Source organism: Chiloscyllium punctatum, chromosome 24 (assembly GCF_047496795.1).
Source record: "Chiloscyllium punctatum isolate Juve2018m chromosome 24, sChiPun1.3, whole genome shotgun sequence".
In the NCBI taxonomy this organism is placed as follows: domain Eukaryota; kingdom Metazoa; phylum Chordata; class Chondrichthyes; order Orectolobiformes; family Hemiscylliidae; genus Chiloscyllium; species Chiloscyllium punctatum.
Window position 1 is genome coordinate 66,120,765 of NC_092762.1, and position 23,508 is coordinate 66,144,272.

Consider the following 23,508-nt stretch of genomic DNA (forward strand, 5'->3'; position numbering starts at 1 on the left):
AAAGAGTGCAGCACAGGTACAATATCATGATTCCTGGGATGCTGGGAATGTCCCACAAAAGAGATTGAAGAGACTGCGTCTATATTCTGTACAGCTTAAAAGAATAAGAGACGATCTTGTTGATGCATTCAAAATTCTTATAGGGTTCAACAGAGTAAATGCAGTAAGGATGTTTCACTGGCTGAGCTGTCTAGGGAACATAGACTCAGAATAAGAGGTAGGCCATTTTGGACTAAGATGAGGGGGAATTTATTCACTCAACTGTGAAGAAATCTTTGGAATGCTCTTCCCTGGAAAACAGTGGAAGCTCCATCATTGTGCATATTCAAGTGAGAAATTGATAATTGTCTAGATATTAAAGGTATCTTGGTATATGAGGAGAGTGTGGGAAAATGGCTGAGAGTTAGACAGTTGGCCATGGTTCAATTGAACGCTGGACTGGGCTGGATGGTCAAATGTTCCTATTTCTAATTTTGCTAAATACTATACTCCAGTAACTATATTGGGATCAACCTAATTACAAATCTTTTGTGGATATCTAGCAGAATGCGATGACACTCCTTTATTATCATCTCATGTTGATACCTCATGTCAGGCAGCATCCAAGGAGCAGGAGAGTCGATGTTTCGGGCATAAGCTTGATCTGCTGTGCTTTTCCAGTGCCACACTTTTTGACTCTGATCTCCAGTATCTGCAGTCATCATTTTCTCTCATGTTGATACCTGACATCCCAGAAGAAGTGAAGCTCTGTAAGATAGGTTCCTATCTAATATTGCATTCCCCCACCCACACTGATCAGGAGAATGTTTCACATTATTTTTGGACTGTTTCATGAATTATCTATTTGTGCCAATTGCCAAGGTTGTTCTCCTATAATTAACTACTTTCCATGCTCTGCAAATATTTTAGCATGATAGTTATCGGCAAGATTTACTTTTATTTATTCAGGTAACTGTTTTGTACTCAAGGAATAGATTGTAATATTATTTGACAATACATTGTTTAAACAACAATTTTGCATTGAATTCAAGTAACTTTAATTTCTATAATATCTCTTTTAAGAAAGGGAGACAATTTCGATTTCTTTTACTTTCACTTCACGAATGAAAAACTGCCCTTTATATGAAATGTAGAATTTCTATTTAAGTTAGGTACTGTCACTTATTTGCATATGCTGTCACTTTGTTTAGAAATGAGAAGATGAAATCAAAGATAATCTTCTTATTTTGCTTCATTAACAGTTCCAACAAACATCAGAGCATGCCCTGTTCTCCTGTTCTGTGGTGGATGTGTTCTCACAATTGAATCAGAGTTTTGAAATAATTAAGAAGCTGGAGTGCCCTGATCCTCTGATAGTGGGGCATTATATGAGAAGATTTGCTAAGGTAAAAAAGTACTATTTTTGAGGAAAATTCATGCAAAGGCCTCTTGCCAATTAATGAAACATTGCTGTAGTGCCAAAATTCAATTTTAATGTTAGTAAAAATACTTTAACCTAATAAATTCAAGTAAAGAAATTATTCATTCTGCTGTTAACCTCACTGACATGTATCAAGGTTTTGTGGCTCTAGAATTTATTCTAGTTTAGTCCTTCTATGGTCTTTTCAACTCCCCGTCTCCTGTCCACCTAGATTTTCTGTGGCCAAGCTTACTTTCATGTTCATAGTGAGCTCCTCCTAGAGCCACTGGTGGTTTGATGAACTGTGGGGAGGTTAAGGAATGGGAAATTGTGGCTTCTTTTGCAGTACAGTGGTCAGTGATTGTTTGACCTGTAATAACAAAAAACATTTTTTCAGAAAATTTTCAACTTTACCTAATGCAGCATTCACCCTGTACTGTAATCAATTTGACTTGGCGTGCTAGTTCATTGATTTTTATAGCAAGGCCTCCTCCACCATTTACAACATCCTGCCAAGAAATGCTAACATCTAGCATTGCCAAGGCCTTTGATGATGGAAAGGGTATTATATATTTTATTTCAATCCTATCATTTAAATGGGACAAATGTGGTCCAGTATATTCCATATTTACCAACACTTCCAAGTGAAAGTCCCTGAAATGGAAACACATGCTAGAAGTTGGTGAAACAATTCCTTGCCACAAAACAGGTAGGAGAAAGTAGGAAAAGAATTTATTCTTTCTGGTAACATAATGAAGAGCAGTGGTCTATTATTTCCTTTAATGTGGGATCCAAATGTTTGGGTACTGCATTGAGCAATGCTTGAGGTTTAACATTGCCATACTCTACTAATGTAAAGAACTGAATCAAACTTACAAATGGTTGCTATAGTGAGGACATAATTTGCCAGTAGGTGCTTTTAAAAAGTCTTTTTAGTGAAGATATGAGGGTGATGTGATTAAAATAGGAAATTGATGAACTTCTAAATAAATTGCGAATTGGCACAGTATTTCAATGTCTGCTATCATTTTGTATCTTCGTTTTTCAGAAAAGGCAAACTCTTGTGTTTCTCAAACTTGTTTTTTTAGACTATCAGTAATGTGCTGCTGCAGTATGCTGAGATAATAGCTAAGGATTACGCATCATACTGTTCGAAGGAGAAAGTGGTAAATAGTTCCTCCATCTTATGTACAAGATATTTTTCTGTAGAATGCAAGTATCTTCATAGACTCAAGTAATATAGCTGTAAAGAGAGAGGATGGGGAATGGTTTGGTTGCGGAGTCATTAGAACTGATGGCAGGATTTTTACTTCACCAACTTTACTTTCTCTTTACAGCTATTAACAGGCCTGAAATATATTTACGTGTGGCCCAGCATGTATTAATTCCTCAACTGATGTAACCAAATGGATTGTTTGGTTATTATTGCATTAGTGATTACTCTTTATTTATACATTTAATTGCCTGTTAAAGCTCTTTGGTCTGTTCTGAAATTGTGAATGGTTCTATATAAATTGAAGTTTTTTTCCTATCCAATATTTTTGTTTTTCTTTCAAACTTTCACAGAGACATTTTTTCTTCTTCCATCACTCACCAATCCTTTCTACGTAGGTGCAAATGACATATGTTACTATTCCATATGGAACAATTTATTTCCTTTTACAAATCTTAATTTTTTTTTTGATCTGCACACATGAAAAACTCACACACTGCCGCTTGTCTTAAAATGGCAGCCAGTTGAGGGCTCTTGTTACATTCCTTTTTTACATTAAAATTTGGACTTCATAAATCTTCCTTTCCTTTTCATTATTTGTATTTTCTAATTTGCTTCAACCTGGTTTCTTTTTATTGTTTTAATATGTTTTTCATTCAGTTAACAAAAGAATGTATGGAATAAATATCTTCTGCAGTATACTAAAGTATTGCATTGTATTCATAAGAATGTAAAAGAAAAAAGAAATCTCTTCTGTGTACAAAATCTAACAACAGAAAGTTGCTGTAATTTTTTTGGGAAGTCATTATTTGCACAGATAACAAATATTTTAAAAGAGTGCAGAAAGATTTAACTATTAATCAATGTTTCAGGAATACAAATGCAAAAGGCTGTACAGAATCAATGACTTACTCATTGACATCTCAATATAGTTTCACTAAATATTTTATACACCAGGAATGATTAAGGAGAGCCTAGTGGGGCGTGCCTTATTAATTTGCTTGTCTTCAGCAGCATGCCTGTGTTCCCTGTTTCATGTTTAATAGGATTCAAGATTTAACACTGACTAGAGCCAGACCCTTGATTCAGATCCTATTTGTGTTACTGTACTCAAGACAAAAATATGGGATTCAGGTTCCACTTTATTTTGAAAATTAATTGATTGCGCAGGATTAAATTGTGGGTGGATATAACTGCAGAAGAATATATATAGTCCCTTTGTTCGTCTTATGATAGTGCCCTGAAAATAATCATTTAATTTTTAAATTATTTTAGTATTTTCCATTGGTTTGTTTGAAATATTTGCCTGTGATACTCCCTTAAAAATTGGCACTGCTTTTTTTTATTTTCTAACTATAATTTAATAGAATTTTAAGATGTTTTTATACATATTTGGCATCATAGCATATATAAATTCTATATAATAAAATCTAATAAACATACTAAAATACAAAACTTTAAAAAATATGACTTGTGGTTTCTCAATTATTTGTAGATTTATTAACTTTTAACGTTTTCACTTGAAAGTAAAAGGCTGTGACAATGCATAAAAAATGATAATGCTGTACTTTTTATAGCCATGTATTCTAATGAACAACATCCAGCAGCTTCGAGTACAACTGGAGAAGATGTTTGAAGCTATGGGAGGAAAAGATGTAAGAATTTAAAATTACAAATTTATTTTACTTTTAAATATTTTGAAATTAATCATTTATGGATTTGTTAATTGTGATCTTAAATTTCCTTGTTGTCTATGTCTAATTCCGTACATTACTTGTCTCAATCTGCTGAGATTTCATGCAAATCTGTCAAAACTTCTGCAACGGGAGGTGAGTATATCTGCATTTTAATACCTCAAAAACATCAAAGAGAAGGATAAAAGCTTTGGCAACTGGAAGAACTAACTCCTATATGTCTGTCCCCCTCTGACCCAAGCTCATCACTCTAATTGCTATCTATGTTACTCGGCATAGGCTTCCTGTCACCCACCAGCAATTTACAGAGGAACTTTGATTATCCGAAGGAGATCTCAAGGTCCCGATAAAAAACATTACATCAAAGAGGTGTTACCAACACTGGTCGCCGTCTTTTGTTTACAATGATTAAAAGTGAATTCGCCTTACTGAAATGCTGCCAAGAACAATCCTGGATATTGATAAGAGCCCAGGCACTGTTTCCAAATGACTGACCTCCCACCGTCTCTCTCTTCCTTGTGCTTTCCCTGGAGTTCTATACAGGGCTGTACCCTAAACCTCCATTCCCCAGATAATCTCTCCAACATTATCCTGTACAGGGCAAAGTGGGAACTTGTCAAAAAGTTTAGTGTGTGGCTGCATGTGTGCGCACTATTTTGAGACTCACCCCCCCCCACCCCCCCCCCCCCCAAAGGCAGCAGCAGTCTTGCTGTTGGTGTCCAGTCTGGCTGTCGTCTCCATTCCGTTACTTCATTTTGTTCTACAGTCCCATTGGGGAGAAGAGATATGAGACATTTGGTCGCTTCACTCCATCTGTTGGCTGGAAATGTGGAGAGTTGAAAGTACATAGCGAGGGGGTGGGCGGCGGGGGAGGGGGCTGCGTGTGGTGTGCTGCTGCCTAGTCTTCTCTGCCAAGTGCTTGCTCTGTTAATCCCATTGAAGTGAAACAGCAGCGGGAAGAGGCTTCAGCAATACTGCAGGCCCCTTACACACAAGTGTGTGTCTGCTCAGAAACAAACCCTGAGACAGAGAGAGCGAGCAAGACAGGCAGAGTTGGGCAAAAGGAAACTTCAGAAAACTCCAAATAGCAGAGGAGAGGCATTGAATCAGTTATCCAAATAATCAATTATCCGAATGAAATATTGGCTGCCCATCTTGCACGGATAATTGAGGTTCTGGATTCCTGAAGAAGGGCTTATGCCCGAAACGTCAATTCTCCTGCTCCTTGGATGCTGCCTAACCTGCTGTGCTTTTCCAGCACCACACTCTCATCCTCTGTATATAATCATGATGAGGAATTCACACCAGGTGAGTCACTCAGCATGATGAAATCAGAGTAAGAGGTGAATGAGTATGTGCAGAGGCAGTAGATAAAGCAACTTATTCGTTAAGAGAAACCGCAATCAGAGCTCTGGGTATAACCACCATCCCCCTCGGACAAAGTAATTAAAGATATCGAATCACTGTGTAGACTGAGGGCAATTTTCTTTTGCAGCAGCATTTGTGAAAGCCTCCCTTCCATGAAGGGAACAATGCAATAGATGAGAACTACAGAGGAATCCCAGATGACAGGAGCCAATGGAAATTTTCATTTCAATAGATGTGTGATGGAGGGCACCTTGGGACAGACTGCATCACAATATTGACTGCTGCTTTGACTGCAGCCACTATCATTTCTTGACTGATATACCCCATCAGACCAGCCATCCAACTGATAAGTGAGGCTGCAGGTCATGATCTCAGTGGAATGGTAGCAACAAAATTGGCCTAGTGGTATTATCACAAAATTATTGGCATGGTAGCACAGTGATTAGCACTGCCACTTCACAGCCGCAGGGAACCAGGTTTGATTCCAGCCTGTGTGGAGTTTGTATATTGTCCCTGTGTCTGCAAGGGTTTTCTCCAGTTTCTTCCCGCAGTCCAAAGATGTGCACTTTAGGTGGATTGGCCATGCTAAATTGCCCATAGTGTCCAGGCATGTGCAGACTAGGTAGATGGGTTAGCTATGGGAAATATGGAGTTACAGGGATAGGGAGAGGGTCTGGATGAGATGCTCTTTGGAGAGTCAGTATAGACTTGATGGGCCGAATGGACTGCTTCCACACTGTAGGGATTCTATTATGTCTATTATTAATCCGGAAGCTCAGCTAATGTTTTGGGGATGCCACAATAGATGGTAGAATTTGAATTCCAATTAAAAAAATGTAATTTTGGATCTGCTGATGACCATGAAACTATTGTTGATTGGCAGAAAAACCCATCTGGCTCATTAATGTCCTTCAGGGAAGGGAAAATGCCATCCTCATCTTGTCTGGCCTACACTACATGAAACTCCAGACTTTCAGCAATGTGGTTGACTCTCAGCTGCCCTCTGAAATGGCTTAGCAAACCACTCAGCTGTATCAGTCTCTATGAAATCTCAAGAAAGAAATGAATCTGGATGTAGCACCTGACATTGATCTAGGCACAGGCAAAGACAGCCCTTCACCCTGCAATCTTCCTTAATATCTGGTAACTGGTGCCAAAATTTGGAGAGCTGTCTCACAGTCTGGTCAAGCAATAACTTTGCAATATCATACAACGTCTCAGGCAGCACTATCGCCATCCCTGGCTTTGGCCTGTCCCACCAACAGGACAGACCCAGCAGAGATGGCAGCACAGTAGTATATAGAGGGAGTGAGTTGCCCTGGTGTCCTCAATATTGACTCCAACATTGACTTCATGATGGTTTGAAGTCTCATGGCATCAGGTTAAACAAGGGCAAGGAATCCTTCTGCTGATTACCATGGTTAATGAATGTTGAACAACCCTTGGAGGAAATACTGAGGATGGCATAGCTGTAAAATGTAATCTATTTAGGAGATTTCAATGTATACTACCAGGAGTGGCTCAGTAGCAGTACTACTGATCAAGTTGGTCAGGTCTTCAAGAGCATAGCTGCTAGACAGGATCTGCAGCAGATGGTGAGGGAACCAGCAAAGGAGTAAAATATACTTGACCTCATCCTCACCAATCTGCCAGCTGCAGATGCACCTATCCATGACCACATCATTAAAAGTGAACACGGCACAGTCCTTGTGGAGATGAAGTCCTGCTTTCACATTGAGAATACCCTCCATTGAGATGTGTGGCATTACCACTGTGCTAAATAGGGCAGATTTCAAACATGTAGCAACTCAAGACTGGGTATCTGTGGTGCTGTGAGCTATCAACAGCAGCAGAATTGTACTACAACACAATCTGCAGCCTCATGGCCTGGTCTTAACCACTACCACCAAGCCAGGAGAATTTTCCCTGGTTTAATGGAAGACATACCTTAACAGGATTACTTTCATGCCAAACAGAATATGTAGCAAGTGATAGACAAAGCTAAGCAATCCACAACCAATGGATCAGATCTAAGCTCTGCAGTCTTACCATTTCCACTCATGAATGCTGGTGGACAATTAAACGACTCACTTAAGGTGAAAGCTCCACAAATATATCCATCCTTAATGATGGAAGAGCCCAACACATAAGTGCAAAAGATAAGACTGAAGTATTTTCAGCAGTGTTCAGCCAGAAATGCTGAGTCAATGATCCATCTTCGCCTCTTCCAGTGACCCCTAACGTTATAGATGCCAGTGTTCATCGAATTTGATTCACTCCATGTGATATCAAGCAACGGTTTGAGGCACTGGATACTTTAAAGGCTATGGACCCAACAACATTCCCACAATAACACTGAAGACTTGTGCTCCGGAGTTCGCCACAACCCTAGTCAAGCTGTTCCCATGCAGCTACAACACTGGCATCTACCTGACAATGGGGAAAATTTCCTAGGAAGGTCTTGTACACAAAAAACAGGACAAAATCAACCTGACCAGTTAGTCTACTCTCAAACATCAGTAAAGTGATGGAAAGTGTCAACAACAGTACTATTGAACTATAGTGGTTCCTGCCCTCATATGGCTCTGAGAAGTGGACTGTCTGCAGCAGACACCTCAAAGCACTGGAGCAGTACCACCGATGCTGCCTGTGCAAGAGCCTGCAAATCTGCTGGGAAGACAGATGCATCAACACCAGCATATTTGATCTGGTCAACATCCCAGTATTAAGGCACCTACCACCCTTACTGGGATAGGGTAAGAGAGTGTGTCTGGGTGTGTCAGAGAAATTACCCAATTGAACAGAGACCACGCAAGCACGGAACAGGTGAAGTTGACAAGCTGTTTATTACAAGTGATATCACTAGAAGAGAAATTGACTTGGCTGATACAGAACTGACGATATAGTAGATCAAGGGTTCTCCTCCTCGAGCAGTGGGCACAGGCAATTTTTTAGGGGTACAGTAATATGGTGTGAATTACAGTATAATCAAGAGTAAAACATAATCAGTGGGAGGACAATCAGCCGTCCGGTAGCAGCGATCAGTCCTCGATTGAGTTAGGGGATTCTGATCCTCTGTAAGAGTAGGTGCTAATATTTCTCATCCTAGTGTCAATGGGTTTCCATTGTGGTTAGTCTGCAAGTAAGGTACCTTGGTGCCTTTTACTCTGAGCATCCTTTGTGGAGTTCCAGTATGAGTGAGGAGTGAGGCTGCCCTTAGTGCATCGGGAGCAGTGTGCTTACTGAGGGCTAGGAAGTCTATTGTCAGGCTATCTCGGGAAGTGTATACCCCAGATTGGAAGTAGCTTGAGTCATCTCCTGTTTGCTGCCTAGTTTCTTAGTTAGCCTGTTTGGTCAAGGCGGAGGTTCTCAGGGTAGTTTTTGTTGTGGCTTCGGCATATATGATTCCTTATATTCTTTGTGGCCATGCTGTGGGTGGACAGGGAAGCGGATTTTCTCTCACAGGGTGGGAATGCTCTTTGGAGTGGACTTGTTGGGCTGAGTGGGCTGTTTCCACACTATAGTGATTCTATGTTTCAGTAATCTGCTCAGGTATGCCCAGTGTGAGTTCTGCCAGGGCCACTCAGCTCCTGACATTATTGTAGCCTTGGTTCAAGCATGAAGAAAAGAACCTAATTCCAGAGATAAGGTGATGTGACAGCCTTTGACATTGAAGCTATATTCGACTGAGTATGGCATTATGCAACCCAAGCAAAACTGGAATATTGGGAATCAGGGGATGAAGTCTCTGCTGGTTGGAGTCATACTGGCACATGGAAAGATGGTTGTACTTGTTGGAGGTCAGTCATCTGAATTCCAGGACACCTCTACAGAAATTCCTTAATGTAGTGTCCTCGATCCAACCATCTTCAGCTGATTCATTAATGACCTTCCTTCCTTTAGAAGGTCAGGAGTGGAGATGTTTTACACAATTATACAGTGTTCAGCACCATTTGTGTCTCCTAGGATACTGAAGCAGATCATTTCAAATGCTAAGAGTTCTGGATAATATCCAGGCTTGAGCTGACAAGTGACAAGTAACATTTACGCCACACAACTGCCAGGCAACGACAATATCCAATAAGACACAATCTAATCACCATCCCTTGACATTCAATGGTGTTACAATCACTAAACCCCGCCGTCAATATCAACATCCTGCGTGTGACCATTGACCAGAAACACAACTGAACTCACCATACAAATACAGCTGTCTACAAGAACACATCAGTGGCTAGGAATGCTGTGGTGAGTAACTCACCTCCTAACTCCCCAAAAGCTGCCCACCATCTAGAAGGCACAAGTCTGGAGTGTGATGGAATACTCCCCATTTGCTTGGATGAATGTAATTCCAACAACACTGCAGAAACTTTTCAGCTTTTAGAATTTATTGTCATATGTATTTTTACAAGAAAAATACAATGAAAAGTGTTCTAAGTTGCCCTATCATGGCATCGCATCCAGAAGAATCCATTCTCTTCACCACCAATGCTCCATAGCAGTGTAGTGTACGATCTACAAAATGCACTGCAGAAATTCACCAACAAACCTCAGATGACACCTTCCAAACCCAAGACCACTTCAATCTCGAACGACAAGTGGAGCAGATATATGGGAATACCACCACCTGCAAGTTCCCCTCCAAGCCACCCAGCATCCTGAGTTGGAAGTACATTGTTGTTCCTTCACTGTCACTGGGTCAAACTCCTGGAATTCCCTTCCTAAAGGCATTGTGGGTGTCATCAGCACAGGAACTATCGCGGTTCAAGAACACAGTTCACCACCACCTTCTCAAGGGCAACTAGGGATGGGCAATAAATGCTGTGCAGCCCGTGATGTCCACATCCCAAAAGTGAATATTAAAAAGAACCTGTAGAAATAGACAGAAAACTATCAGAAAGCTTTCAGGTTTAGGTGCTACTTTGTTACGTAAAAAGTAAATGCTACCTTCTTTGTATAATTAACTTGTGCTGAAAAAGCATCACTGTTCATGGTCATGCACAGCCATTAGCTTCGGAGGTGGAATGCTCACATCTGTCAAGAGTTGTAACTATTTATGATGAACTTTTTAAAAATTCTGTAGTATGGCACTATTCTGTAATTTGAAGAGAATCATTGATGTGTGTTGTGATTCCCTTTCTGTTCAGAAAGGTAAATTGTACATTGGGTTTATACAAACTCCAGGACAGTACTTATCAATGAGAAGTTCTGAAACTATGTTAATGTGCTGTTCAGTTGTGCAATTATAAAAAGGATATGAGCATAGGAGAAGGATAGAACATTGTACTGCTTGCTTCTGGCCCTCAATATTTAAAAAAAAACTTATCTATTTTTCCATCTGCTATATTCAGCTTGGCTAGTGTCTTTCTGAATGACTACAGTTTCTATAGTTAAAAATACCTGTTTGTATTTTCAGTTGAATGCTGAAGCCAGTGACATCTTAAAAGAGCTACAAATAAAACTGAATAATGTACTAGATGATCTCAGCAGGGTGTTTGCACTAAGGTATGAATTTCAACATGTTTTAATGTTTAAGATACATCTGAAATTAAATGAATTATGAGCTTCTATGAAATGGATTTTCTAAACAACTAAGTTTGGTATGAAACTTTCAGTTTTGAAGCAAATGTACATTTGGGTATTGCATGTATCAGAAAAATGTACAAGAAATACAAAGGTATAAAAGAATGAGAGGAAAGCATTGATTGGTTGACAAGTGGGCTTGGATCCATAGAGTTGTTGTCATGAAGAATGTACCAGCTGGACAGGGACTAATTTGAAAGCTTTGTTGAAATCAGGTTGCCTCCAGGCATTGTCATCAGAAAAAAGATTGGAGAATGGTTGCCCCCTGTTAAAGTTAAAAAGAGCATACTGTGCATTTTCTTACTGTGGCTGCAAAGAAAACAACACTGTATATCAATATATGCAACTGCACCCCACTGAGAGGCTAATTGACTATCTTAAATTAGGTGTCAGCATAAATTATAGAATCCCCACAATGTGGAAAGAGGCTTTTTGGCCCATCGAGTCTGCCCTCTAGTCCTCTGAAGTACAGCCTACACAGACCTAGCTCCCCACCATATTCCCATAACCCTGCATTTACCATAGCTAATCCACCTAGCCAACACATCCCTGGCATGGCTAATCCATGTAGCCTGCACATCTTTGAGTACACTTCCTAGAACAGTCAGGATTATTTAAATGTTGTCCAATTGCAGAATCACACATAATTGTGTGTACTCTTTTCGAGTTTTCCAAGCACAGGCAGAAGGCACCCGTCACTCAAATGATGAATGTGATACATGTATGTGCTAGTCTGAGACTAGTGGGTTGTATTAAATAGTAGAAGTGACCTGTGCAAGAAGGGTGGATTGCACCTGAAATAGAAGGGGACAAATATACTGGCAGGGAGATTTGCTAGAGAGGAGGGGGAATGGCGTATTTGATAAAGGACAGCATTATAGCTGTACTTAAGGAGGATATTCCCAGAAAGACATCCAAGGAAGATATTTGGATGGAATGGAGAAATAAGAAAGGGATGATCTCCTTATTGGATTGTATTATAGACCCCCTAATAGTCAGTGGGAAATTGAGAAACAAATTTGTAAGCAGATTTCAGTTAGCTGTAAGAATAATAGGGTGGTTATGGTAGGGGTTTTAACTTTCCAAACATAGACAGGGACTGCCATAGTGTTAAGGGGTTAGATGGAGAGGAATTTGTAAAGTGTGTATAAGAAAAATTTCTGATTCAATGTGTGGATATACCTACAAGAGAAGGTGCAAAACTTGAACGACTCTTGGGAAATAAGGCAGGGCAGTGCCTTATGAGATGTCAGTGGGGAACTATTTTGGGGCCAGCGGCCATACTTCTATTAGTTTCAAAATAGTGATGGAAAAGGACAGACCAAATCTAAAAGTTGAAGTTCTAAACTGGATGAAGGCTAATTTTGATGGTATTAGGCAAGACCTTTCCAAAGCTGATTGGGGGCAGATGTTCACAGGTAAAAGGACAGCTGGAAAATGGGAAGCCTTCAGAAATAACGAGAGTCCAGAGATAATGTATTCCTGTTAGGGTGAAAGGAAAGGCTGGTAGGTATAGGGAATGCTGGATGACTAAAGAAATTGAGGGTTTGTTTAAGAAAAAGATGGAAGCATATGTCAGGTATAGACAAGAGGGATCGAGGGAATACTTAGAAGAGCATACTTAGAAAAGTATACTTAAGAAGAAAATCAGGAGGGCAAAAAGGGGACATGAGATAGCTTTGGCAAATAGAGTTAAGGAGAATCCAAGGGGTTTTTACAAATACATGAAGGACAAAAAGGTAACCAGGGAGAGAACAGGATCCCTCAAAGATCAACAAGGTGGCCTTTTTGGGGAGCTGCAGGAGTTGGGGGAGATACTAAATGAGTATTTTGCATTAGTGTTTACTGTGGAAAAGGACATGGAAGATATAGAATGTAGGGAAATAGATGGTGACATTTTGAAAAATGTCTATGTTACAGAGGAGGAAGTGCTGGATGTCTTGAAAGGCATGAAAGTGGATAAATCCCCAGGACCTGATCAGGTGTACCCTAGAACTCTGTGGGAAGCTAGAGAAGTGATTGCTGGGCCCCTTGCTGAGATATTTGTACCATCGATAGCCACATGAGAGGTGCCAGAAGACTGAGTTGGCTAACGTGGTGCCACTGTTTAAGAAAGGTGGTAAGAACAGGCCAGGGCACTGTAGACCAGTGAGCCTGACATCAGTGGTGGGCATGTTGTTGCAGGGAATCCTGAGGGACAGGATTTACACATATTTGAAAAGGCAAGGTCAGATTAGTGAGGGGCAATATGGCTTTGTGCATGAGAAATCATGTCTCACACTCTTGATTCAGTTTTTTGAAGCAGTAACAAAGAGAATTAATGAGGGCAGAGCAGTGGATGTGAATGATATGGACTTCAATAAGGCGTTCAACAAAGTTCCCCTTGGGAGACTGGTTAGCAAGGTTAGAGCTCATCGAATACAGGGAGAACTAGGCATTTGGATAAGGAACTGGCTCAAAGGTAGAAGACAGAGGGTGGTAATGGAGGGTTGTTTTTCAGAATGGAGGTCTGTGAGCAACAGAGTGCCACAAGGATCGATGCTTGGTCCACTACTTTTCATCATTTATATAAAGGATTTGGATGTGAACATAGGAGATACAGTTAGTAAGTTTGCAGATGACACCAAAATTGGAGGTGTAGTGAACAGCGAAGAAGGTTACCTCAGATTACAACGGATCTTGACCCCATGGGCCAATGGGCTGAAAAGTGGCAGATGGAGTTTAATTCAGACCAATGGGAGGTGCTGCATTTTGGGAAAGCAAATCTTAACAGGACTAATACACTTAATGCTAAGGTCCAGGGGAGCGTTGCTGAACAAAGAGACCTTGGAGTGCAGGTTCATAGCTCCTTGAAAGTAGAGTTGCAAGTAGATAGAATAGTGAAGGCAGCATTTGGTATGCTTTCCTTTATTGGTCAGAGTATAGAGTATAGGAGTTGGGGGATCATGTTACAGTTGTACAGGACATTGGTTAGGCCACTTTTGGAATATTGCGTACAATTCTGGTGTCCTTCCTTTTGGAAGGATGTTGTGAAACTTGAAAGAGTTCAGAAAAGGTTTACAAAGATGTTGCCAGGATTGGAGGATCTGAGCTATAGGAAGAGGTTGAATAGACTGGAGCTGTCTTCCCTAGAGCATCAGAGGCGGAGGAGTGACCTTATAGTGTCTTATAAAATCATGAAGGGCATGGATAGGATAAGTAGACAATGTATTTTCCCTAGGGTGGGGAAGTTTAGGACTAGAAGGCATAGATTTAAGGTGAGAGGAGAAAGGTATAAAAGAGACCTAAGGAGCAACTTTTTCCACGCAGAGGGTGGTGCACGTATGGAATGAGCTGCCAGAGGAAGTGATGGAGGCTGGTACAACTGCAACATTTAAAAGGCATCTGGATGGGTATATGATTAGGAAGGGTTTGGAGGGAAATGGGCCTGGTGCTGGTAGATGGGACTGGATGAAGTTGGGATATCTGGTCAGCATGGACGAGTCGGACCGAAAGGCCTGTTTCCGTGCTGTACATCACGATGATCTATGATCTATATACCTTTTACTGTTTACAAATGGACCTTACCCAATCTGTTTATGATAATAACCAATTTAAGATCATTAGTTAAGCTTACAATGAACACACCTGTGTGTATTAGATACTACAACTATTAATATGCAGGGTATGGACTCCTTGTGGTGCAGTGGTAGTGTCCCTGTCCCTGGATCAGTCGGTCTGTGTTCAAGTCCCACCTGCTCCAGAGGTGTGTAATAACATCTCTGTACAGGTTGATAAGAAAAATAGGTTTATGTACAGGGCTGTGTTCTTTGCAACAGAAAGAACATGCCTGCATGTTGCAACTGTTTCAACTCAACAAAACAGGTGACAGCAATTCTCTGATCCATTTCACAGGTCAGTGCCTTGATCAATCAGAGTCACCCTGACTGATTTGAACAAAACCCGGCATTTAACAGTCAATCATCATCTAACTGGCACATCCTGCATGGCTTTACCATTCAGAATCCATTTACCAGCTAGTCAAACCACCTTCTCTTGGGTGTTTCTTGCAAATTTTCTGATGAGTGCAAAATGAAAAGCTTTGACAAAATGTGTCTTCTGAGCTAAATTCAAAATTTGTACCAACAAATGACTCATAATTGAGTTTGTTAGACTGCTGTTCTGATGACTGTGGTGGTGTAACAAAATATTGTACTAGCACCAGACAATACCTGAAACAGAGATAACGATTCTGGTATGAACACTTTGAGAAATCATTTTTATAACTAGCATAATGATGAAGGGTCTTTGGATTTGAAACGTTAACTCGGTTTCTCTCTCTATAGATGCTGCCAGACCGATTGAGTTCCGCAGTACTTTGTGTTCAGATTTCCAGCATCCACAATTTTCTGTTTTTAGTTTTATTTTATAAAAATTTATAAAAACTTAAAAATTTTAAAAGTGTTATCCAATAAGCAATAAGTCCAGGGAGTTAATAACAATTTCATTAGTATAAAAATACTTAGTGAGTTTAATTAAAATTGTGTTTATTTTCATTGATTTATTTGAACATTAACCATTGCAAATAAGATTAAAGATTGAGCACAAAAGATACCAGAATCTAATCTTGTGTTTTTGGTATTTATCCTGGCTTGTTTTAAAGCATGATTTATTTATAATGTTATGCTTGATTTTTTTTTGGTACTTTTCAGTTTTCAGCCTCACATTGAGGAATGTGTGAAACAGATGGGAGATATTCTGAGCCAGGTGAAAGGCACAGGAAATGTCCCTGCCAGCGCTTGTAACAGTGTGGCTCAGGATGCTGATAATGTTCTTCAACCACTCATGGACCTGCTGGATAGCAAGTTAGTCAGAGTTTTCTACATCTTTAATTCAGAAGATTTGTTGAGCTAATTACTTGAGTCTTTGACAGGATTGAGTTGTATTACATATGCAAAAGACTCCATTTTGACACCTTGTAGTCAGTAGAAACAGAAAATTAGGAAAGGTGTATAGCAGGGGTCAGGCTAATTTGCAGTATTAACAAAGGTCAAAATTACCCCCTAATTCAGTTATTGTAGATGAAGAATGTCTTACCATGTCATAATTTCTAACCTTTTGTTTTGAAATTACCAAAACAAGTTACCCAAGTTTAATATAAACTTGAAGAAAACCTCATTGCTCCTTTACTATTATAAAATATGGGCAGCACGGTGGCACAGTGGTTAGCACTGCTGCCTCGCAGCGTCAGAGACCCGGGTTCAATTCCTGCCTCAGGCGACTGACTGTGTGGAGTTTGCACGTTCTCCCCATGTCTGCGTGGGTTTCCTCCCACAGTCCAAAGATGTGCAGGTCAGGTGAATTGGCCATGCTAAATTGCCCGTAGTGTTAGGTAAGGGGTAGATGTAGATGTAGGGGTATGGGTGGGTTACGCTTCGGCGGGGCGGTGTGGACTTGTTGGGCCGAAGGGCCTGTTTCCACACTGTAAGTAATCTAATCTAATCTAAAAAAAAATGATTTTTTTAAAAAAGCTAGGTTTTATCTTGACTTTAGTTAAAATTTTATAACTGTACAGGGCAAGATTTTAGTACCACGATATGAATAAGACTTGATGTAGTGATATCGGAAAAATAAAGATTTTAGAAATATTTAAATCTCATGAGTATCTGCTTGTACCTGCGCCAGGAACATAATCTATGAAGTGTCGGCCATAGCTCAGTGAATAGCAACAAGCTCTGATGAAGAGTCATCTAGACTCGAAACATTACTTTGCTGTCTCATCCGCCGTGATCTTCAGCATTCATTGTTTTCAGCTCAGTGGATAGTGTTGTCTCTTATGAATTAGAGATTTGAGGGTTCAAATCCCCCTGAAATGATTTGAGTACAAAATCTAGGTTAATAGTCCAATACAGCACTGAAGGAATACTGCACTTTTGGAAGAGCTAAATTCAAATCTGGCCCCTCTGGTGGACATAAAGACCCCATTGCACTATTTTAAAAAGCAGCATCATGCTCTAGCCAATCGTTATCCTATAGTCAACCTTATAAAAAGACCATGTTCTCATTGCTGACCTATGTCTTACTGCATGCAAATCACTTGCCCCATTTGCAACATTACAGCAGTGACAACTTCAAAATAATTTAACTGTCTATAAAATGCTTTAGATGTGCTGAGTTTCTGAAAGCAGTTATTTAACTAAATTTTTATTTCTGTAGGAATAAGGCCAAAACACTTTCATAGAATCCCAACAGTGTGGAAGCAGATCATTTGGCCCATCGAGTCCACACTGACTCTCTGAACAGCATCCCACCCATATCTACCCCCACTACTCTATCCCTGTATTTCCCATGGCAAATCCACCTAGCCAGCGCACTATGGGCAATTTAGCATGAACAGTCCACCTAACCTGCACATTTTTGGACTGTGGGAGGAAACCAGAGCAACTGGAAACCCACGCAGACACAAGGAGAATATGTTTACTCCACACACAGCTACCTGGGGTGGAATTGAACCTGGATCCCTGGCGCTGTGAGGCAGCAATGCTGACCACTGAGCCACTGTGCTGCCCCATTTCTTTCAGAGAACTACTGTATAGATGCAAAGCCAATCTGATTTCATATCCCTCTATTACCAAGATTACCTGCTTCTAGCTCCTAAATATTTCATGTGACCTTCAGTCCATCATCTACTGTGTTACCTATTCTTTAGGTTGGCTGCCTACTTTTAATCTTCAATAAATTTTAGCTCATCCAAAGCTCTGCTGCCTGTTTCCCAACAAGCACTGAGCCTTGTTCAAATATCACCTCTTTATTCATTGATTGGCATAACCTTTGAGTCTGGCATTGCCTTAAATTTAAAACTTGTTTCTGTGTTCAGATTCCTTCATTCTCACCTCTTTGCCGATAACCACCTCCAGCTTCATAACCCTGCAAGATATCTGCACTCCTTCATTTCTGGCCTCCTGTGTAATATTAATTTACTTTACTGCACTATTGGCTGCCATGATTTCAAATGGCAAAAGCCTTTAGCTCTGGAATGTTCTCTTAAAAACCTGTTTTTTTGTGTCTCTTTCCAGCATTAAGACACACCTTAGAACATGCCTCTTTGAAGTGTTATGGAACATTTTAATAAGTTGAAGGTTCTAAATGATTGCAAATTGTAGCAATTACTACTCTGAATAATTTGTGTAAACTTTCTTCCTCTCCCAGTTTGACACTCTTCGCAAAGATCTGTGAGAAAACTGTGTTGAAACGTGTCTTAAAAGAATTATGGAAGATTGTAATGAACACAATGGAGAAAACTATTGTCTTACCACCTTTAACTGATCAAACGGTGAGTAGCAGGTTGTGAATTTAAATTAATATTTCTAGTTTAGGGAATCTGCACAGCAAATTAGAATCGAAAAATGTGGTGCTGGAAAAGCACAGCAGGTCAGGCAGAATTCGAGGAGGGGGAGAGTCAACGTTTCAGGCATAAGCCCTTCTTCAGGAATGTGGGGGGGGGGAGGGGGAACAGGGGCTGAAAAATAAATAATTATTTATCTCTCAGCACTCCCTCCCCCCAACCAAATTCCTGATGAGGGGCTTATACTAAAAGTATTGACTCTCTTCCTTCTTGGATGCTGCTTGACCTGCTGTGCTTTTCCAACGCCACACTCTCGACTCTGACTCTCCAGCATCTGCAGTCCTCACTTTCTCTCAGCAAAGTAATGTAGCACAGTCGGAAAAATATTGGGTTGAAGTATCATGTCCATAGAATAATCAAGTGATCGATCATGTTAATTTTAAATTATTCTACATATTATTCATAATCTCCAATTGTTGTAAAATAGGTAACAATATTTCAGTTTACTTTTTATTATACGAAGATTATACTATTATGAGAAGTTGCTGTAAATTAATAATAAAATGTATACAGAATGATAAGTCACCATTGGGTTCCTTGCCCAGATATTTTCTAATGGATGAGCTGAATTGGTGCATTGGTCAATGTACACATTTGAAAAGTGCATACTGTTTGAATTATTGTAAGCATTCCCTTTTATTCACCAATGCTGTAAGTATGATCACAATAGAGCGACAACTGACTATTTCTCTCAAGTTTGGCTCTTATAAAGTCTTTCTTTCTTCAACTTAGTTCCATCAGTCAAGTGCAGGAAAAGTGTGGGGAAAACGTTGCTGATTTAAATTAATTTCCACTAGATACTCTAATAGTAGTAAGGATTTGCTTCTGTTTTATAATAATTAAATCTATCATCCTTGCAAAAGGAGGGAAACATTTTAATACTAATTGCTTAGCTGCCAAGTAGCTAACATTCATGAAGACCTTTGTCATTAAGTGCAATTTTGTTCAAAGAGTGCAGTTTGAGCACTGATGCAAAATATGAACTTCTTGTAAATCCATTTTTTAATTAAATGATACTTGTCTGAAAGGGCAAGAGCTTCTTTTAAAAATCTTTCAAATGCTTAATGATTTTTATTGTCAACATATTATAGTTTTTAAATCATTAGAACCTTCAAATTTTGGTCTGTGTTTTTAAAAAAATTAACCAAATGGCTTTGGTGTTTTCATTAACAAGGTTGTAAAATCAACGGATTTGAAATTTGCGTTTAAACAAGAATAGTAATATGCTGGTCTGATTATCATTTTCTTTGATTATTCTGCTCTCTGATAATGGCAGATGATTGTAAGTACAGCACTGTGTCTGTCTGTCTGTCTGCTGTGCGTTCAGTAGAATCAGCCAGAATTGTTGTGTGTGGCTGCGCTCGTCAGTGTATGCTGCCACGAGCTGATGCACATGGCTGACTCTGGTTAATGATAATTACTTCTGCTAGGCTCCCATTCCTGAAATTTCCCTTGTTTTTGTCAGTTGAATGTTTGCACCTTTTGGATTTAAAAAGTCTGTTAGAAGTGTGTTATATGTTTACAGCTCAATGCTGGATGTGCATACCAAGGAACTGCTCCAGTAAATAAGCTAACTGCTTGTCTTTGTTGAAGTGTTATTATGTGTATGAGTTGCTACCACAGATTAATTAACAGCTGCAGTATATGTGTTTTGAACCTGTTGGCTGATTATTTTTCTGCAAGAGATGGCCATTCAGAGATGCCATGCTGAGATGCCTCTGCAGTCATGTTTTGTTCATTGTTCACAATAACTTTTGCTAACAATGATGAACACTGCACTCCTGACTCCAAAATTGTTTTCTCAATTTTTAACATTTGTGCTCTAATTTGCTTTGAGTGTTGATAGTAAATACTTTCAATAGTTGAAACCTTAGACAAATATAATTATATTAGAAATAAACACATTACAGATTATCTGCTACAGATATCAGCATTGATATTTTGAGCTGATATTGTGAAAATCACTGACTATGTTTTCTACCATGCCATTTATTCTTTTTAACAACTCTCATCTGGTGAAATACAATTCTATAGGACCTTGTATCTTTCTGACACTTCATCCAAATGATCATTTATCATATGTAAGCTTAAGTAGTGAGCATGTATAAGCTGCTTGACCCTAGCAGGAACTATTCTCAGATGCTCACAGACACACTAAGCTTAAAATATGATCATAAAAATGTTAAAAGCTAGCATTAAGCACATACCATGAACAGTAAATTTCAGTTTCATTTTAAAATCAAAAGGGAAACCAAAATACTGTGTACCCAAAATACATTTGGGTATGCACATGGTGAGAATACAATTGAATACATCTTATGCTTGATTGTTTACCAACTTTATTTTTTAAAGCATAATTTCATCGGCCTGTCCAGTTATGGTACAGACTCTGTATGCATTTCATTTTAGAAAGAGCACCCATAAACTAAATACCAATTTCATATGATGGGTATGACGTGGTTTTGTACAACAACTTTAATTTCTGAGAAATGTGACCGACACATTTTTGAACATTGTTCAAATTAAGTTAGTCAGCTTGAATCATTAAAAGCAATCATTAATATAACTTGAGCTGAAAAGCTGCTAACACTTGAATTATTCACATGTTCCTTACATTTTGCTTTATTAGCCACGATGAAAATAAATGAATGCTGATTATTTGTAAATTTAATATTACAATCTTTAAACCAGTAATGCATCCTACTAATAAAGACCATAACCATTAGGAGAACATCTTCAAATTAATTCGCACCTCTTGCAAAAAATGGATTTAATGTTTGGTTATGACGTATGGTTGAGTGGGTTCTGATAAGTATTTTCACACCTTTGTTAGCATTGCATTTCACTCTATCAACCAGAGTTTGATACTAAACATTCACGTGGATTCGTAAGAACTTATTAAAAAATTATCAGTATTTCTGATCCAGACTGCTAGATAAAAACAGGTATAGCCTGCTGCTTAATTCTGGAATAGGAGCGAGTGCATCACTGGCTCTAATACTGCAGTGCAAACATGCATCACAAAAGGCTAATTGTGAAAAGTTGTTAATAGCAGATAAGGAGAAAGAGGAACTCAGACTATATGTTCCTCTCAGCATTTTATCTCTAAGAGGAAGGAATTAATTTGCAAGCATCCTTGTAAAAGACTCTAATGTTTAATAATAGTTATACAGTATTGGGTTGAAGGGTGTAACACTTGCCTGGATTTTGCTGTCAGTGGCAAAGGAAAACCCTCTGACTTACATCATTGGAAACTGATTACAGGCTTTTTCCAGAGGTTTCCAGTAAACTTCAAAGTATGGCGCCATTTAAGTGGAATCTTTGACATAGAACAAAGAACAAAGAAAATTTACAGCCCAGGTACAGGCCCTTCAGCCCTCCAAACCTGACCTGATCCAAATGTACTGTCTAAACCTGTCAGTCAATTCCTAAGCATCTGTATCCCTCTGCTCCCCACCTACTCATGCATCTGTCCAGACACGTCTTAAATGAATCTACTGTGCCTGCCTCTACCACCTCTGCTGGCAACGCGTTCCAAATGCCCACCACCCTCTGTGTGAAGTACTTACCACATGTATCCCCCTTAAACTTTCAACCTCTCACTTTGAAAGCATGACCTCTGGTTATTGAATCCTTCACCCTGGGAAAAAGCTTGTCTCTATCCACCCTGTCTATACTCTTTATGATTTTGTAAACCTCAATCAGGTCCTCCCTCAATCTCCTTTTTTCTAGTGAAAATAAACCTAACCTACTCAACCTCTCTTCATAGCTAGAACCTTCCATACCAGGCAACATTCTCGTAAACCTCTCCAAAGCGTCCACATCCCTTTGGTAATATGGCACCTAGAATTGTACACAGTATTCTAAATGTGGCCGAACCAATGTCTTGTACAATTTTAACATGACTTGCTAGCTCTTATACTCAATATCCCGTCCGATGAAGGCGAGCATACTATATGCCTTCTTGACCACTCTATCCATCTGTGCAGCAACCTTCAGGGTACAATGGACCTGCACTCCCAGATCTCTCTGCCCATCAACTTTTCCCAAGGCTCTTCCATTCATTGTATAATTTACTGTAGAATTAGACTTGCTTAAATGCATTACCTCACATTTTTCTGGACTGAAAGCCATCTGCCACTTTTCCGCCCAACTCTCCATTCTATGTATATCCTCCTGTATTCTGACAGTCCCTAATGCTTTCTGCCACTCCACCAACCTTTGTGTCAGCTGCAAACTTGCTGATCATACCAACAGTGCCCTCTTCTAGATCATTTATGTATATTACCAACAACAGTGGCCCCAATACTGACCCCTGTGGAACACCACTGGTCACTCCATTTTGAGAAACTCCCTTCAACTATTACTGTCTCATGTTGCTCAACCAGTTCTTTATCCACCTAGCTAGAACACCCTGCATACCATGTGACTTCACTTTCTCCATTAGTCTACAATGGGGAACTTTATCAAACACCTTACTAAAGTCCATGTATATGACATAAACAGCCCTTCCTTCATCTATCAACTTGGTCACTTCCTCGAAGAACTCTATCAAGTTGGTAAGGCACGATCGCCCCCGCACAAAACCATGTTGTCCTTCACCAATAAGCCCATTCCTTTCCAAATATAAATAGATCCTATCTCTTAGTATGCTCTCCAGCAACTTCCCCACCACCGATGTCAGGCTCACTGGTCTGTAGTTACCCGGAATATCCCTACTACTCTTCTTGTACAGGGGGACAACATGAGCAAACTTCCAGTCCTCCGGCACCTCACATCTGTAAGCAGGCAACGGCAATTGAAGTACCCTTAACAATAAATGCATAGTTCAAGCCAGAAAGTATAAAACAGGAAATGTAAATAAAAT

The 23,508-nt window shown here is 39.6% G+C and overlaps 1 protein-coding gene across 8 annotated transcripts in view; it reads left to right on the top strand.

Annotated features, from left to right (window-relative positions):
* LOC140494648 (protein unc-13 homolog A-like) overlaps nucleotides 1–23,508 on the top strand; it is a 425,496-nt gene that overhangs the window by 354,762 nt on the left and 47,226 nt on the right. For all 8 annotated transcript variants that reach the window (XM_072594058.1, XM_072594057.1, XM_072594065.1 and 5 more), the window contains 6 exons: nucleotides 1,242–1,385; nucleotides 2,488–2,565; nucleotides 4,190–4,267; nucleotides 11,091–11,179; nucleotides 15,949–16,101; nucleotides 18,446–18,569. In XM_072594058.1, the coding sequence (XP_072450159.1) occupies nucleotides 1,242–1,385; nucleotides 2,488–2,565; nucleotides 4,190–4,267; nucleotides 11,091–11,179; nucleotides 15,949–16,101; nucleotides 18,446–18,569 (666 nt within the window). The remainder of the gene's footprint in view (nucleotides 1–1,241; nucleotides 1,386–2,487; nucleotides 2,566–4,189; nucleotides 4,268–11,090; nucleotides 11,180–15,948; nucleotides 16,102–18,445; nucleotides 18,570–23,508) is intronic.